This window comes from Talaromyces stipitatus, genomic scaffold (genome assembly GCF_000003125.1).
Source record: "Talaromyces stipitatus ATCC 10500 scf_1105507295487 genomic scaffold, whole genome shotgun sequence".
Classification (NCBI taxonomy): Eukaryota; Fungi; Ascomycota; class Eurotiomycetes; order Eurotiales; family Trichocomaceae; genus Talaromyces; species Talaromyces stipitatus.
The window spans coordinates 2,047,532-2,060,751 of NW_002990120.1; the positions used below are offsets into that span (position 1 = coordinate 2,047,532).

The 13,220-nt window shown below is 46.1% G+C and overlaps 5 protein-coding genes across 5 annotated transcripts, besides 1 other annotated feature; 2 read left to right on the forward strand and 3 right to left on the reverse strand.

Moving 5' to 3' along the window:
• Positions 1 to 254: 254 nt before the first annotated feature.
• Positions 255 to 2,699, forward strand: TSTA_059580 (vacuolar sorting protein, putative). Its single transcript, XM_002487537.1, has 4 exons — positions 255 to 386; positions 438 to 633; positions 835 to 1,046; positions 1,097 to 2,699. Exons 1-4 carry the CDS (start codon positions 309 to 311, stop codon positions 2,639 to 2,641), a joined length of 2,031 nt encoding a protein of 676 aa, XP_002487582.1. The 5' UTR covers positions 255 to 308; the 3' UTR covers positions 2,642 to 2,699.
• Positions 2,700 to 3,491: 792 nt separating this feature from the next.
• On the forward strand, positions 3,492 to 4,935 carry TSTA_059590 (calcium/calmodulin-dependent protein kinase, putative; the record flags this gene model as incomplete). Its single annotated transcript, XM_002487538.1, has 5 exons — positions 3,492 to 3,535; positions 3,596 to 3,725; positions 3,752 to 3,802; positions 3,859 to 4,015; positions 4,064 to 4,935. The coding sequence occupies 5 exons, from the start codon at positions 3,492 to 3,494 to the stop codon at positions 4,933 to 4,935; spliced, it is 1,254 nt and encodes a 417-aa protein (XP_002487583.1).
• A 306-nt stretch (positions 4,936 to 5,241) lies between these two features.
• TSTA_059600 (uncharacterized protein) lies at positions 5,242 to 6,792 on the reverse strand. Its single transcript, XM_002487539.1, has 2 exons — positions 6,251 to 6,792; positions 5,242 to 6,229 (listed from the first exon to the last, which is right to left on the reverse strand). Exons 1-2 carry the CDS (start codon positions 6,720 to 6,722, stop codon positions 5,253 to 5,255), a joined length of 1,449 nt encoding a protein of 482 aa, XP_002487584.1. The 5' UTR covers positions 6,723 to 6,792; the 3' UTR covers positions 5,242 to 5,252.
• Positions 6,793 to 6,981: 189 nt separating this feature from the next.
• On the reverse strand, positions 6,982 to 8,426 carry TSTA_059610 (calcium-binding signaling protein Frq1, putative). Its single transcript, XM_002487540.1, has 4 exons — positions 8,142 to 8,426; positions 7,890 to 7,975; positions 7,533 to 7,828; positions 6,982 to 7,469 (listed from the first exon to the last, which is right to left on the reverse strand). Exons 1-4 carry the CDS (start codon positions 8,150 to 8,152, stop codon positions 7,290 to 7,292), a joined length of 573 nt encoding a protein of 190 aa, XP_002487585.1. The 5' UTR covers positions 8,153 to 8,426; the 3' UTR covers positions 6,982 to 7,289.
• A 162-nt stretch (positions 8,427 to 8,588) lies between these two features.
• On the reverse strand, positions 8,589 to 11,270 carry TSTA_059620 (endosomal integral membrane protein (P24a), putative). The gene is made up of 4 exons (XM_002487541.1): positions 11,099 to 11,270; positions 9,542 to 10,993; positions 9,046 to 9,481; positions 8,589 to 8,989 (listed from the first exon to the last, which is right to left on the reverse strand). Exons 2-4 carry the CDS (start codon positions 10,976 to 10,978, stop codon positions 8,922 to 8,924), a joined length of 1,941 nt encoding a protein of 646 aa, XP_002487586.1. The 5' UTR covers positions 10,979 to 10,993; positions 11,099 to 11,270; the 3' UTR covers positions 8,589 to 8,921.
• Positions 11,271 to 11,474: 204 nt separating this feature from the next.
• Positions 11,475 to 12,620: a mobile genetic element.
• Positions 12,621 to 13,220: the final 600 nt, after the last annotated feature.

Here is a 13,220-nt window from a genome sequence, read left to right on the forward strand (position 1 = left end):
AGGGGGTGACTGTCACTGATGAGACACTGGTGGCTGTGTCGATGCCTGAGCTGATACTTAGGGGTGTAAAACAATTACGGGAGCTTTAAAACTATCCGCGGAAGAACGAATTTGCTAGGTAATTTACGGTATTTGAGATACACGAAAGTTACAAAGTGGCGGGTGCGGGTTGATATATGAGCTAAACTTCATCAGGCCTAGCGTGCTGCTATTTCCCACGTTCGTGGTCTTGAAGCTCTCTTACTTCAATCCCTGCATTCGCCAGGAGGAGAAGCCATGTGCAAGCAATACATCCCTCCATAGAAGTCATGGCTCCCCTTCCGGGGAATGAAGCTGATCATCTACGAGAAAAAGCGCGCAGAGACTTGTTGAATCTTCTCGAAAGCGTACGTTTGTCTGTTTGTTCTTTCCGGGACGACCGTTGACTGTCAAGATAGGTTCGCGGAAAAAAGAACTTGGTCATCAGCAAAGACCTGGCTGGCCCAGTCGGACTGTTTGTCAAGTTCTCCGTCCTCCAAGACTATGGAGTTGATCGCGTATTTCTACTGGAGAACGGCAATCTCGACAGTTCGCAACGGAATGTTGTGTTTTTGGTCCATGCCGAGAAGGTAAACCAGGTTGCTTCGGTTGCTGGTGAGTTCATAACCATTCAGCTATCACATCCATATGGGACTTCAGTAGATTTCGTGGACTTTCACCAACTCCTCGTTATCAGTCTTGTTCCCTAGATTAAAATTATTTCTTTTTATTATTCAATTTGAGCGCAGCCTATTGGCTTTCTTGCTTTGTGTACCGTGTTGGAATGCCATCAGTATGTGCTGACATTATTCGCAGAACAAATCAAGAAACTGCGTCAAAGCAGTAATGTTGAGCATGACATTTCCATATTCTGGGTCCCTCGACGGACTTTGGTGAGCAATACGATTCTAGAAGAGGCAGGCATTACCGGAGATGTAAATATTGCCGATCTCCCTATCTACTTTCTTCCCTTAGAGCAGGATGTTTTGTCTCTTGAGCTTGACACTTCTTTTGGCGATTTGTATCTGGTAAGCCTTCTCTTTATATTGGGATGTTGCATCAAACCTGACTGTGTTAGCACAAAAACCCAGGTAGTATATTTCTGTCGGCCAAAGGCTTGATGAACATCCAGCGACGTCATGGATATTTCCCTCGTATCACCGGCAAGGGAGATAACGCTCGAAAATTAGCTGACCTCCTTATTCGAATGAGGAAAGAGGTCGAAGCAGAGCAGCCGTCAAGTACAGGCCCTAATTATGGCAATAAACTTCCTAGCTCATCAATTGAGCAGCTTATCATTATTGACCGGGAGGTCGATTTTGGTACGCCACTTCTGACACAGCTCACTTACGAAGGCTTGATTGACGAGTTTGTCGGTATACAAAATAATCAAGCGGACGTTGACACCAGTATTATCGGTCCTGCCACTCAACCTCCCGCACAGCGATCATCTACTGCGCCTGCTACAAAACCTGGGTTGAAACGGAAGATTCAATTGGACTCTTCCGATCAATTGTTTAGTCAATTGAGGGATACCAACTTTGCCATAGTCGGCGACATCTTGAACAAAGTCGCACGAAGACTCGAATCTGATTATGAAACTCGACACTCCGCGCAAACAACAGCGGAACTACGCGAATTTGTTAACCGTCTGCCAGCCTATCAGCAAGAGCATCAAAGCTTGAAGATACATACGAACTTGGCAGAAGATATTATGCGCCAAACTCGGTCGGACATCTTTCGCAAGGTTCTTGAAGTTCAACAGAGCCATGCCTCCGGAGCGGACCCAAGCTATCAACACAGCAACATTAACGACTTGATTGCTCGCGACGTGCCATTAAAAACGATCCTCCGTCTGCTGTGCCTTGAGTCGTGCATGTCCGGGGGCCTACGTGCTAAGGATTTGGATTTTTTCAAACGAGAAATTCTACAAGCATATGGCTATCAACATCTTCTTACATTCCGTGCCCTTGAAAAAATGGAGCTTCTCCAACCACGAGGATCGGCGACAGCAATGCTCCTGCCGGGAGCGGTTGGCGGTGCAGTTGCCGGCACGAAAACAAACTACAACTACCTTCGCAAGAACCTCCGACTCGTCGTTGAAGAAGTCAGCGAAAAGGATCCTAATGACATATCCTATGTCTACAGCGGGTTTGCGCCGTTGTCAGTCCGACTTGTACAGTGTATTTTGCAAAAGTCGCACATGATGGCGCTTATCAAAGGGGGTCCCTCTGCACTATCCGCCGGTCCAACTGCACAAATCAATACATCGAATACGTCTTCCCCAGGATGGATTGGGTTTGAAGATATTGCAAAATCGGCCCGCGGATCGACATTCAGCATTGTGCAAAAGGGAGATGAGAAGGCGGTGCGTGCGAGACAGTCATTGACATCCTCCGGCGGCAACTTCGGCCACCAGAGGATGGTCTATATCATGTTCCTCGGTGGTATCACGTTCACCGAAATTGCAGCATTGAGATATATCGCAGCGCAGGAAGCGGCAACCAGGAAGTTGGTTATTTGTACTACTAGCATCCTGACCGGGGATAGAATGATGGATGCCGCAATTGATGGAGGGACCTTTGGGGTGAAGGACTCGATACAGCAGACTGCTGCTATTTAACTGTAGTAATCTATAATCATGGCAAAGAATTGATCTCCTAGCTTCCTCAGTAACGCCTAATCAGCCGCAATAATCGTCATACGCGGTAGCACGGTGAAACACAAAAGTCTCACGGATAGATGAAACCCCGGTCGAGATACTGCTCTACGTCCTCTACGGAGTACTTGGTCTCTCCAATGAAACCGCACAGTCCAGCTGCCCCGCCGTGCTCAGCCACAGATCCAGAGTCCAATTCCCATCTCAGCCTCGAAGCTAGCTTGACTAGCTCGTCTGTCAGGCTGAAATATTTGGATATTTCTTTTTCTCAAGTCTTTATAAATATCGCGAGAGGAATTGAGCTTTGTACACGAATTCAATTCTTCTTTGTGGTTTGTTTTTGCACCACTGTCGCGTGCGTTACTACATACGTCTTTTTACCCCGCGGGACAAATTAACAACACAACATTTCTCCCTATCTGCAGCTGGATTATCTGCATCGGAAGTCGCAATGAGTTGTAAGTCTTGTTTCTTTTCGGTTGTTATTATGGTTGAATTGCTCTCCTTTTATGATATATGAGACGTTTTTGATGTTCAATGTCAATTCATGATTTACCCTCGGCAATGGACTTCTACTCTACCCTACGTTCAATGTCAATCAACATTCCGCCCCGTGTCAAATCTCGTTTTTATAGTCTGTCTATATTCGACTGCGTCGTCGTCGCGTTTGTTGTGTGCGTCAGTTTGTGGGAGACGTGGAAGCATGGTCTGGAATACATACAGCGTGAACTTATCGTGAGAGACGGATGGGAGATACTGAGTCAACATCCAAGAACAGAAGGCTAATACGATTTTCCGATTTATAGTCTCGGGTATGCTCAATAAGCTGCAGGGTCAGCCGGAGAGTTATGAGAAGAAGTGAGTTCATACTGTGCACACGAAGAGACTAATGGAGTACTGACGATGGTAAATGAACAGATCTCTATATCGATTCGGTCGAACCCTCGGCGCAGGCACATACGGCATCGTCCGCGAAGCAGACTCCCCCAACGGAAAAGTCGCCGTCAAAATCATCCTCAAGAAAAGTGTCCGCGGCAATGAGCAGATGGTCTATGACGAATTGGATCTTTGCAGAAGTTAAATCATCCTCATATCGTGCACTTTCGCGATTGGTTTGAGTCGAGGGTATGTCTATACAAAGTATAAGTTGGTGGCATGAGGTGAGCTGATGATGAGATTAGGATAAGTATTACATTGTGACTGAACTCGCGACTGGTGGTGAATTGTTTGATCGGATTTGCGAGTATGGCAAGTTTACGGAAAAGGATGCTTCGCAGACTATTAAACAGGTTTTGGATGCGGTGAGGTATTTGCACGAGCGGAATATTGTGCATCGAGGTATTCAACCCTGATTCCTGGGGCTGTATTCGCAGACTAACGAGTTAGACCTCAAACCTGAAAATCTACTCTATGCTACCACTGCGGTCGAATCACCCCTCGTCCTGGCCGATTTTGGTATTGCCAAAATGTTGGAAAGCCCTTCTGATGTCCTCACATCCATGGCTGGATCATTCGGTTACGCCGCACCTGAGGTCATGCTGAAAGAAGGCCACGGCAAACCCGCCGACATGTGGTCTCTAGGCGTAATCACATACACACTGCTATGCGGCTACTCGCCCTTCCGGTCCGAAAACATGTCCGATCTAATCGAAGAATGCCGTCGAGGCCAAGTCCAATTCCACGAACGGTACTGGCGCGATGTCTCTGCCGACGCCAAGGACTTTATCAATACACTCCTGACAGCCGACCAAAACAAACGTGCCACAGCAGAGCAAGCCCTGACCCATCGCTGGCTCAAGGGCGATACTGCCTCGGACCACAACTTGTTGCCTGAAATCAAGGCCTACATGGCTCGCGCAAAGCTTCGTCGCGGTATCGAGATTATCAAATTGGCCAATCGTATTGAAGCGTTGAAGATGCAGGAAGATGATGAAGAGGACCTGAACGGTGCTGGTGTCCCCAGTAACGTGGGCGAAGCCGCGAGACAGGCAGTCGAAAACCGTGATGCATCGGATATTGTATCTGCATTCCCGTCGTTGGCTGTCACGAACCCGTCCGGAGATACAACAGAGACGAGTTCATCACAACAACCACAAGAAGGTGGAGTCACCACGAAGAAACGAAGTCTGAGTCGAGTTGCGCGAGGTGACATTTTCAGAGAGATTGTACTTGCAAAAGTGCGTGATGCAAAGCAGGAACAAGAAGCAAAAACCGTTGAGGCAGAGGCGCTTGCCCGCGCGGAGGCTTCGAATCGATGATTTTGTTTCAACACTTTCAGCATCCTCATTCTTGAGTTGATTATACCATTTGTATCTTTGTGTTGTATGTATCTTGATGATATCCCTGTTTCTTGATGTAAGCAGCATAGCTGAATATTCCATGTTTCTTTCTATATCAGTCGTTTTCGTAGTCTTGAATGGAATTACAACTATCTCATCTGATTAATCAGTTCTTCCTCTCAAGCAGAGGTATTGGAATTGGAATATAAGACTTCCATTGGTTGAGATGGGAGTAAGTTGTACCTTATATTCATGGGCGATGTGAAATACTATACATATATACAGTTTGAAGAGTGTTACTCATAATCAACATGTATCCTCACGCCTAACATCCCATAACTAGTCGCAATCCGATCTGTCCAAGACGTATTCGGACCCTGACGAAGGCGTGGATCCATCAAACTCTCAATTCTGATGGGAAATGGCCGCGTAGATGTATCTATCATGAAAAACGGCGAGGGCGACGGATCTTTCCGGACGTTGTCCACAAAGTTTTGAGTCAGATCGTCCTCTCGCGACAAGGTATTAATTTCTTCATCAAGCATCTGCCTCACTTTTGTTTCAGGCGTAAGTAAGAACAAAAGCTGATCCACGAGGACGATTCCAGATCTTATACCGCGGATCGTCAAAGCAGAGAATCCGTCAAAGAACATACACGACACGGGGCCAACGAAGATATCTTTCTTCTTTCTATCGACATTCGCAACCAAAGCAGAAGGATTATCAGGTCCGCCGTGCGTGGATACCGTGATACCCAACTCGGTATGTAATCCTCTCAAAGCTGCCCTCAACGCAGCCAATTCCTGCTTCAACTGCGGCCGAACAAGGAACTGATTCACAGGCGGCGTTTCCCACAAATCTCGAACTCGTTTGAGCATACCCGGCAACTTAACCATCTCACGGAACGCGCGTTCCGCGATTTCATTAAATACTGACGAATCGGGCTGCTTCGCGTTTTCCGTCGCGAGCCGTTCACTCATGGATTGCCATTCCTTTTGTTCTAAGAAACATGCTTCCCCTTTCAGGAGCGAGGCAGTGATGATGAAGCCGCGGTAGGCGATGTAGATTGCTCTCCCGAATCCAGTGGTGTGCGCTTCTGCGCCGCGGAGACGCATCATTTCCACGATTCCGGAGTGGTGGTATAACCATGCCGAGGCCGTAGAGCCGTTGTACATTTCGTAGACGCTTAGTACGACTGCTGCGGCGAGGATGTCTTCATCCAGGATGCCACCTTCTTTAAAAGAAGTATACTGGAGGTTCGATAATTTACTAGCTAGACAGCGCAAGGATTTACCGTACAGCTGTCGCCCGGCATTGATCAGTCTTTGGTCGTGCGACGATGCGCCCATGAACGAGCATGTCAGTGATCGAAGTCCTAGGTCGAAGGAATTGGTGTCTGTGCCGGAGCCCCGAGAAGCGGCGTATGTCACCCAACTGATGGGCACAGATCGCTCAGTGCATTTGAAGAGACACGGCCATGCGACCATGATATAGTCAACAAAGACCTGAATATGCTGTGTGGAAGTTGTTTGAGCCGCGAGAGAAGGGTTGAGATATTCGTCCATGGCCAGATAATTATTATTTGCGCCGTGTCGGCGCACAATCGCGATAGTGTCTACATCTTCGGTATATCTCTTTGGATTTTTGGCGCGTGGTTTGCGACCACGAGTCTTGAGTTGTCTGAGCTTTTCATTCTCGTTTTCTCGTTCTTCTGTGGTTGTCGCATTCGCAGAAATGATTCTTGACGGCGCATGAACCATCTCCATTACATCAGATAATCCGGATGAAGCTCCTGGGCTGTCGTCTAGGGCGGAGACTTGTCTCCGTATCAATCGTAGACGACATTCAGTTGATATTGGGATTGTATGGTTCTAAGTATCTGCTGTCGATGACTCTAGGCGGTTGTTTAAGTTTCAACACCGGAGGATGATTCATATTTAAGAAAAGATCCACCTTGGCGGGCCCAGAATGCTATGACTGTGTGCATTGACCTCAACGCTATTACCTACTGAGCTCAATAGAAGATATCCAGGATGATCATGATTGTATCTATATATACATCTCCAACCGGTCGAAGGAGAGGTGTATGGAGCCGTTGCACAATTTACTTTGTGAGTATCAGAGAATAAATACATAGCAGGTCAGTCACCTTGAAGACAGGAGAATGCATGCAATTAACCGCCAGAACAACACCGAAAGAAGAAAAAAGAAGCAATGGTATGCCAGTGCAGGTCGAGTATATCGACAAGCCATCAGAAATTCATAAGGTCAGAATCGAATCATAAAAACATACGTTTGAATGTAATGCAAACAAAATAAACAGACGAAAAAGACTATACCAATCCATCATACAACGACAGAGCACTGACAATGGTCTCATCACGTTTACTTCCTTCTTTGAACTCCTCCATATCCAGACTACCGTTTTCGTCCTTGTCCATCATGCCGAAGATTTTCTTGACTCGTTTTTCGGGCGTGTCTTCGTCTTCGGGGAGTTTGACCATTGAGCCGACCTGTCCAACAAGTTAGCATATATGCTAACAATTCAAGGGAAAAGGGAAGAAGAGGAATGGTACCATCTTATATATAGCTTCCACAATAGCCAACATCTCATCATAACTTATCTTCCCATCGCCGTCAATATCGTACAACTGAAACGCCCAGTCTAGTTTATCCTCCATCTTGCCTCGCGAAGTCACGGATAGTGCGCATATAAACTCTTTAAAATCGATAGTGCCGCTATTATCGGAATCAAAGACGCGAAAGACATAGTTGGCGAAGGGGGAGGGGTCGCCGAAAGGGAAGAATTGACGGTAGATTTTTTGGAATTCCTCTTTATTGAGGTGGCCGGAGGGGCAATCTTTCAGGAAGCCTATCATCGAAGACATTAGTATGGAATCAAGCTTGCGATTCCCCTTACAGAGATAGTATACCTTTATACCATTGTTGCAATTCCTTCTTATCGAAATGGGTGGCCTTGACCAGCTCATCCAGCTGCTGTGGGGAAAGCTTTGACTGCCTGCACAGTATCAGTTAATCGGATTTCTCAGCGCATTTAATTCTAAGAGGAACAGCATCATGATGTGAATAAGCATGATAGCCAAGAGATAGACAACTGATTAATTGCGAGTCGGCGTCCCCAGCGGCCAGTCACATGCTGACTCCTTCCTAAGAGAACAACTTACTTTTGACCCATGCTGCTGACTTGCAAATGCCAAATAACAAGATTATAAAACCAAGAACAGACTGTCAATAGTTACTCTATAAAGTCGAGAGCAGCGATAGTCCTCTGGAGTTGCAATTCCGTAAGCGCGGGCTGTTGTCGGAGGTGGCGTGGGGTATGTAGCAGGAGGCTAGACTGAAGCAGTACGTAGTATGTAAGGAGTTGTCGCAGAATAGGGCTAGTGTCAGAGGGCACAAATAGAATCAGATCTCACTGAGTATCTCAGTGGAATAATGAATGATTAATTGACTTGTAGGAGAGAGTGGAATGATCCATGACGTTCTCGTCAATAACCGCGGGGGACCGACTGCTGCGCCACGCTTGGCGGGTTAGGGTTGGGGTTACCGATTTATCAACACAATAGTTTTCAAACGAAGCCTTTCGACATCAGCCTTGCATTAATCATCCATTTTATGCGCCATCTATAAACTATATACACGCCTGTTCCATGAAAACGGCACAAAAAGTCAACAGACCAAGACAAAAATAAGACGTGGACGAATAGTATATAAATCGAGGATAAAACCCAGCGGACATCACACGAAGGCTAGAATCACACAGTGGGAAAGAAAAGAATAATACAAAGCTAGCGTCCTGTTTCTGGGGCTGAAGAGGTAGACATCCTTCGAATCAGGGTATGCCGCTAAGGCGAGTGTCTACTTAAATGGTCATACGCAAGGAGATGAGTATGTGATGGTTCTGCTTGAGCTTTGTACTTATTTCCTGTACATCTTGCAGAAGTTTAATCCACCTTGATGGAGCTGTATATCTTGCGGACAAACATCCAACTTGCGAAGAAGCCGATTGTACCTTGTCTAATAGTTAGTGAAACCCTCTTTTCATAAGAATTGAATGGATGCACTTACCAGTCAAGATGAAGACCAAAAAGCCAATCAAGGCCGAATATCCAACATACAGCACAGCTCCAGTCAATCCTCCAAAGCTGACTCGGGTGGCCCAGAAAATGAGGGCATTCACAAACACATAAAATCCGGTCATACCAGCGCCGCCAAAGGCACGCCATGACCAGCGATAATCTTCAGCGCAAAGCATAAAGTAAACGAGCAAAATAGTGGTGGCGGCGGTCGTAATCACCATCAAGCCGTAGCAGAGAAACAAGAATCCAAACATATAGTAGATCTTGCTGGTCCATAGAGAGTTCATGATGAAGTAAAGTTCTACAAAGATGGCTCCGAATGGTAGAATACCAGTGAGTAGGAGCGATGGAATCGGACGAAGCGTTCCAACTGCAGGTGGGATTTGCCGGGGAATCTGGTTCGTCTTGGTAGGAGCTTCAAAAGCCTGTTCAATCTTGTTAGTACTGGGTATATATATCGGGCTTCTCATAAAACAAGCACTTACTGGGGACTTGAATCCGATCCAACTACCCGCAAAACTAAGCGGAAGACTAATCACAAACCAGATAGCGATCACCGCAAGCATGGTAGTAAATGGCACCGCGCCGCTCGATCCTTTGGCCCAGACGAACAAATTTAATAGGAAGAACCAGGAAAAGACAAGACCGGGGATCAAAAGAGGCGTCATGACAATATTGCGTTTCCATGCTTCGCCGCCAAACGATTTATAGGCGCGAGAGGAAACATAGCCTCCGATAAAACCGAGCAATGTGTATAGGATGACAACCGTGGTTCCCAAGAATCCTCGGTTAGCGGGAGAAAGCAGGCCAAATAGTGCAAAGGCAACAGTGACACCGGTCATGACAAACAATTGAGCTCCGTTTCCAAGCAAAACACTAAGAAGCAGTGGACTCTTCGGACAGCGAAAGACGTCTCCGTGTACAAGTTTCCAGCCCGAGTCTTCCTGGATACCATCTTCGACGACAGAGGTGCCGTTAAGATCATCAAGGTTAATTTGGTCAAGCCGGTTGTATCGAGCAATATCCTTCCTTAGCGCACGGATGAGAATCATGCTGACCATGCCGACTAGGAAGACCACGAAAACAGTAGAGTTGATGAGGGAAAACCAGTGGATCTTAGGATCGAAAACATGGAGATATTTATCCCATCGTGTTGCCCATGCAGTGTCCGATTCCCTCCAATAGACACTGTAGGTCCAAACGACCTTTGTCGGGTTCTCCTCGCTCAGCATCATCGGGCCGCCCTCTTCACCGCAGTCGACTTGATTATCGGCATCGATAGAAGATTCGCCACGAGAGTCCGGTTGAACTAGCACACCTACTACCCTGTACTTGTCTTGCGTGGCGAGGCCAACCTCGTGATAATCGATGATAATATCGAAATGGTTGTTGAGGTAAGATTGGCCATTTTCGTCAACATAGCCCATGAGAAAGCCCGGGTTGTAGAACTCCGCTTCAGTGATGGGATCGAGATTTAACATAGCAGCAGGTAACCCGTCTACCAGCCAGTTGATGTTGTACCCCTGAGCAATGCGGTTATTCGTGAACCGCGCATCCCGCGGTCCAAATTCCACTTCACCACAAACAGCCTTACAGGTCTCATTCTTAGCCATGTGCAACTCAAATGGCGATGTGCGAATGCGATCTCCAAATATGATGCTGCCTAATGATTCCCTCACATCGGCCGGTCCATCCTTGGGCTGGCAAAAATGGAATATAGGGTTGTAGTAATCGTACGACAGAACAGCGTGCAATTGATCATCTTGTCTGGCGATTCCAGGTGTGAGATGATTCACATATAGCGGTACCGACTGGCCTTCATCGTATGAAGTCGGCGCGACACCGGGAAGGTAGAATGCCGATGTACTGGATGACAATAGAAGCAACGAGGACAGCAACAATGCCCGTCCTGACGACGGCATCTTGTTATATGGTTACTAAAGATTTACATTAGTCAAATAAAGGCCAAGAATCTTAGGTTGCCAAATTCAAGCTCGCTCGTTTTGACGTGTCCATAAAAGTGATCGATTCAACGAACTTACCGAGCTAGCCAAGAACCTTGCAGATGTCAGCACAAAGGGACAAAAGATTTCATTCGAGACGGTAATTGATTAAAAGATACATCGGATTTCGCATTCGTAAAAAAGAAAACACGACGGCCGTGAAATGAATAAAGACAAGAATGGGCTGTCAGCAAAATGTCTCAGCGGCTACAGCTGAGCTCCGCCGCAACTCGTCTTTCCAGCGTGTCGTCAACAGCAACTGACACGTGATTTTGCACACTAATCCTTACCGTCCTTCACCGCCTGAGGAATACCGTCCCTCACCGCCTGAGGAATAAACCCACCTGAGGAATAAATTTACCCCAAAACGCGAAAAATCGCGAATATTTCACACCGCGATATATCAACCAATATGGCTTCAATGGAGCTCGCACTTGCAGCATTACATTCAGCGGATCCTGGAGAAAAGCCTAATATTAGTTTGGTTGCAAGAACATACGGCGTTAGCCAATCGGGCCTTTATAAACGTTTTCACGGTGTTACAGGCTCAAAAGAAGAGCAATACGACAAGCAACGAATACTCACCACCACGCAATCAAGAGCGCTTATAAAATGGATAAATCAACTCACCGAGCGAGGCCTGCCCCCTACAAATTCAATGTTAGCGAACTTTGCAAGAGAAATATCTGGTAAAGAGCCTGGGAAAAACTGGGCTTCACGCTGGCTCAAGGCTCATTCGGATAAGGTGATTTCTCGCTATTCAACGGGCCTTGATTCGGATAGAAAAAAGGCAGATTCGGCATATAAATATGCTTTATATTTTGAGCTTATTGGACGGAAAATACGGGAATATAACCTCGGCCCAGAGCAAATCTATAATATGGATGAGAAGGGCTTCATGCTTGGAGTAAGCACAAAACGGAAAAGAATCTTTACTCGGCGCAAATATGAGCAAGGGGGCTATAAACAGCATCTTCAGGATGGAAATCGAGAATGGATTACAACAATTGGTTGTATTTGTGCCAATGGAACTGCTTTAGCGCCTAGTCTTATTTATATGGCAAAATCGGGCTTTATACAGGATTCTTGGCTTCAAGATTACGATCCCCAAACACAGAGATGCTTCTTTGCAGCCTCAGAGTCAGGGTGGACTAATAATGATATCGGATATCGCTGGTTGGTGGATGTTTTTGATAAAGAGACAAAATCTCAAGCAAGCCGGGGATGGCGCCTTCTTATCCTCGATGGGCATGGATCCCACGTTACAATGAAGTTTATTGAATACTGCGACTCGAATCGAATTCTATTAGCAATCTTTCCGGCTCATGCAACACATACTTTACAGCCTCTTGATGTCGCTCTTTTCTCGCCTCTTTCTAACGCTTATACGAAGCAATTGGATGATTTTATAAGGGATAGCCAAGGCTTCACCCGGCTCACTAAACGTGACTTCTTTCGCCTTTTTTGGGCTAGCTGGAATGAGGTTTTTATAAGCAAGAATATCAATTCAGCATTCAGAACGACTGGTCTATATCCCTTTGATCCGGAGATTGTTATCAACAAATTCAACAAGAAAATCACCAGCCGGCCATCCTCAAGCGAATCCGGAGCTTCAATTATTCCTCCAGAAGATTGGAGACGGCTTGAGAAGCTTGTTAAAACTGTTGTTAACAATATTTATGATGAAAAGGCTGTACAGCTTCGAGAAACGGTGTCACATCTTTCTACTCAGCTTATCTTGCTTCAAAATGAGAATCAAGGCCTGAAAAGAGCTCTCATAAATGCAAAGAAGCCTAAAAACAAGAAACAGCCTTTATTACTAGGTTTACCATCAGAACAAGATGGTGGAGCGCTTTTTATGAGCCCTACTAAGGTTCAGCAAGCTCGTGATATTATTTCTCAAAAAAATGACGAAGCCGCGCAGAAGCAGGCTCATAAAGATGATAAAAAGCTTCAACAACAGCTTAAAAAGCAAGCTAAAGAGGCCGAAAAGGTTAAAAGAGCTCAAATCCGACAAGAAAAACGTGAGCAGCGTGAGCAAGAGGCTGCGGAAAAGCAACGGCTTAAGGACGAGCAAGAATTGGCTAAGCTAGCTGATTTACAGCTTCAAAATGATGTTATATCAACTCCAAAGGCTTCAAAAAAACCCACAGAGCAAATT